The 2,500-nt window shown below is 44.5% G+C and overlaps 1 protein-coding gene across 1 annotated transcript in view; it reads right to left on the bottom strand.

Annotated features, from left to right (window-relative positions):
* The window catches only part of slc16a2 (solute carrier family 16 member 2), a 30,013-nt gene that overhangs the window by 12,085 nt on the left and 15,428 nt on the right, over positions 1-2,500 (bottom strand). The window contains exon 2 of the mRNA XM_027031460.3: positions 2,485-2,500. This exon is cut by the window's right edge and continues 129 nt beyond it. Coding sequence (XP_026887261.2) covers positions 2,485-2,500 — 16 coding nt within the window. The remainder of the gene's footprint in view (positions 1-2,484) is intronic.

The raw sequence follows: 2,500 nt of genomic DNA, 5'->3' as shown, positions 1-2,500 counted from the left end.
ATCCAGTGTCAGTCTGGCTGGACCTGCTCAGAGCCTCCGCCAGTCTACCAGCTGTTAGTATCTGGGTGTTTATGGGTGCGTATCTGGGTGAATTTATACGGGTGGTGTTTATGGGTGCGTATCTGGGTGAATTTATACGGGTGGTGTTTATGGGTGTGTATCTGGGTGTATTTATACAGGTGGTGTTTATGGCTGTGTATCTGGGTGTATTTATACAGGTGTTTTTTACATGTCTGTATCTGGGTGTATTTATACAGGTGTTTTTTACATGTGTGTATCTGGGTGAATTTATACAGGTGGTGTTTATAGCTGTGTATCTGGGTGTATTTATACGGGTGGTGTTTATGGCTGTGTATCTGGGCGTATTTATACGGGTGGTGTTTATGGGTGTGTATCTGGGTGTATTTATACGGGTGGTGTTTATGCCTATGTATCTAGGTGTATTTATACGGGTGGTGTTTATGACTGTGTATCTGGGTGTATTTATATGGGTGGTGTTTACGGCTGTGTATCTGGGTGCATTTATACAGGTGGTGTTCACGATTGTGTATATGGGTGGTGTATAGAGGTATGTGTATCCATCTGTGTATCCGTGTGTGTGTATGGGTATGTGTTTCCAGGTATGCATTTGCGCGTGTGTATATGGGTATATGTATCCAGGTGTGTATCTGCGTGTGTGTATATGGGTATGTGTATCCAGGTGTGTATCCGCGTGTGTGTATATGGGTATGTGTATCCACGTGTGTGTATATGGGTATGTGTATCCAGGTGTGTATCTGCTTGGGTATAAGATTATGTGTATCTAGGTGTGTATTTGCATGTGTGTATTTGCATTGTGTTCATCTGCATGTGTGTATATGGATGTGTATACATATCAAGCAGCACTAAAACAAGTACATGGTGAATTGTGTTGAGAGCCATGAATACCAGTGCCACCTCAACACTGAGGTATGTGTGTAGCCATACCAGTTGCTAACCCAGTTCTTAAATCAACTGGGCCTGTCGGTCCTGCACCACCTCTGGTTCAGATCTGATCAGACCACATGCTCTCTTTTGGGTAAAGCACATGTGTGAGTGTGTGCGGTCAACTTGGTAAGGAAAGCAGGTTCAGAGCATTGGAAAGAAAGAAAGAGAAAGCAAGACAGAGAGAGAGAGGGAGAGAGGGGGAGAGAGAGAGAGAGGGAGAGAGAGTGGGAGAGAGGGGGAGAGAGAGAGAGAGGGGAGAAAGAGAGAGAGGGAGAGAGAGAGGGAGAGAGGGAGAGAGAGAGAGGGGGGAGAGAGGGAGAGAGGGAAGAGAGAGAGAGGGAGAGAGGGAGAGAGACAGAGTGAGAGAGAGAGAGTGAGAGTGAGAGAGAGAGAGTGGGAGGGAGAGAGAGGAAGAAAGAGAGACTGAGAGAGGGAGAGAGAGAGAGTGAGAGTGAGCGTGAGAGAGAGAGTGGGGGGAGAGAGAGAGAGAGAGAGAGAGAAAGAGAGAGAGAGAGAGAGAGAGAGAGAGAGAGAGAGAGGGGCTTGAAATATTTGTATGTGTTGTGTGTGTATCCTTGTGTTTTTTGTAACTGAAACTGAAATGGTGAGAACAAAATCTATAACTAGACTGGACAGTTCAAGATCTCTTGAGTGTATCCAGAGATCAGTTTGGAATGCCTCAGAAATAAATGTGTGTGTGTGTGAGTGTGTGTGTGTGTATCTTTATATACTTTCCTTCTGAGTCACTTATGTCCGTGTGGATGCTTCGTTCTATAGCTCTGGTGTTCATATCAGTGGATATGCATCCATGTATGGGATTAAGCAGCTCTTTTTAAACTGTAGCAGTCCCAGAATAAACAGAATCTCTGATCACAGCGATGAAAGCCCACAGTTGTGTATGATTCACATGTGCACATATGCGTTGGCATGCGTTGATGCATTTCCCTGATTTTGCTATTTTCAGTGGAACTTAAACGCACTTAGTTACATTAGAGGTGTCACAGCAATTTGGAGATACATACATTAACTGTAAATACCTAAAAATAAATAAGTATACAAGAAATAAGGTCTTTGTGTAATTCTTTGTGTAAGTTAAAAAATGGAAGGCTTTGTTGGTTCTTGTAAGCAAATCAGATTTAGCATGTTGGGATTAAAACTCCCTTGATCTGAAAGGGGCTGAGGGTGTAGGTGACTGAGTGCACGCGCAGTTCCAGCGCCACTGAACGCCAGAAGGGACAGACCCCGAAGAACTACAGGAAATCTCTTTCCTAGCTGTCAGTCAGACAGACAGCCGCCTTAGACATCAGTGTGGGAAAGGTCTGTCAAGTGTGTGTGTGTGTGTGTGTGTGTGTGTGCTTGTGTGCGAGAGACAGACAGAGAGAGGAAGACTAAAGGACAGAAAGAGAGTGGACAGAGGGAGATTCATTTTAGCAGATTTCACAGGTCAGGAGGAAGGAGTGCGAGAAGAAGAAGAAGAAAATGACGATGATGATTGATGATGGTGATGAAGTTTATTACGTGGCAAAGGAGCTGC

Source organism: Electrophorus electricus, chromosome 3, assembly GCF_041902795.1.
Source record: "Electrophorus electricus isolate QZ-2024a chromosome 3, ASM4190279v1, whole genome shotgun sequence".
Lineage (NCBI taxonomy): Eukaryota > Metazoa > Chordata > Actinopteri > Gymnotiformes > Gymnotidae > Electrophorus > Electrophorus electricus.
The sequence above is the reverse complement of the archived record's forward strand: the minus strand, read 5'-3'. Positions and strand labels throughout refer to the sequence as shown.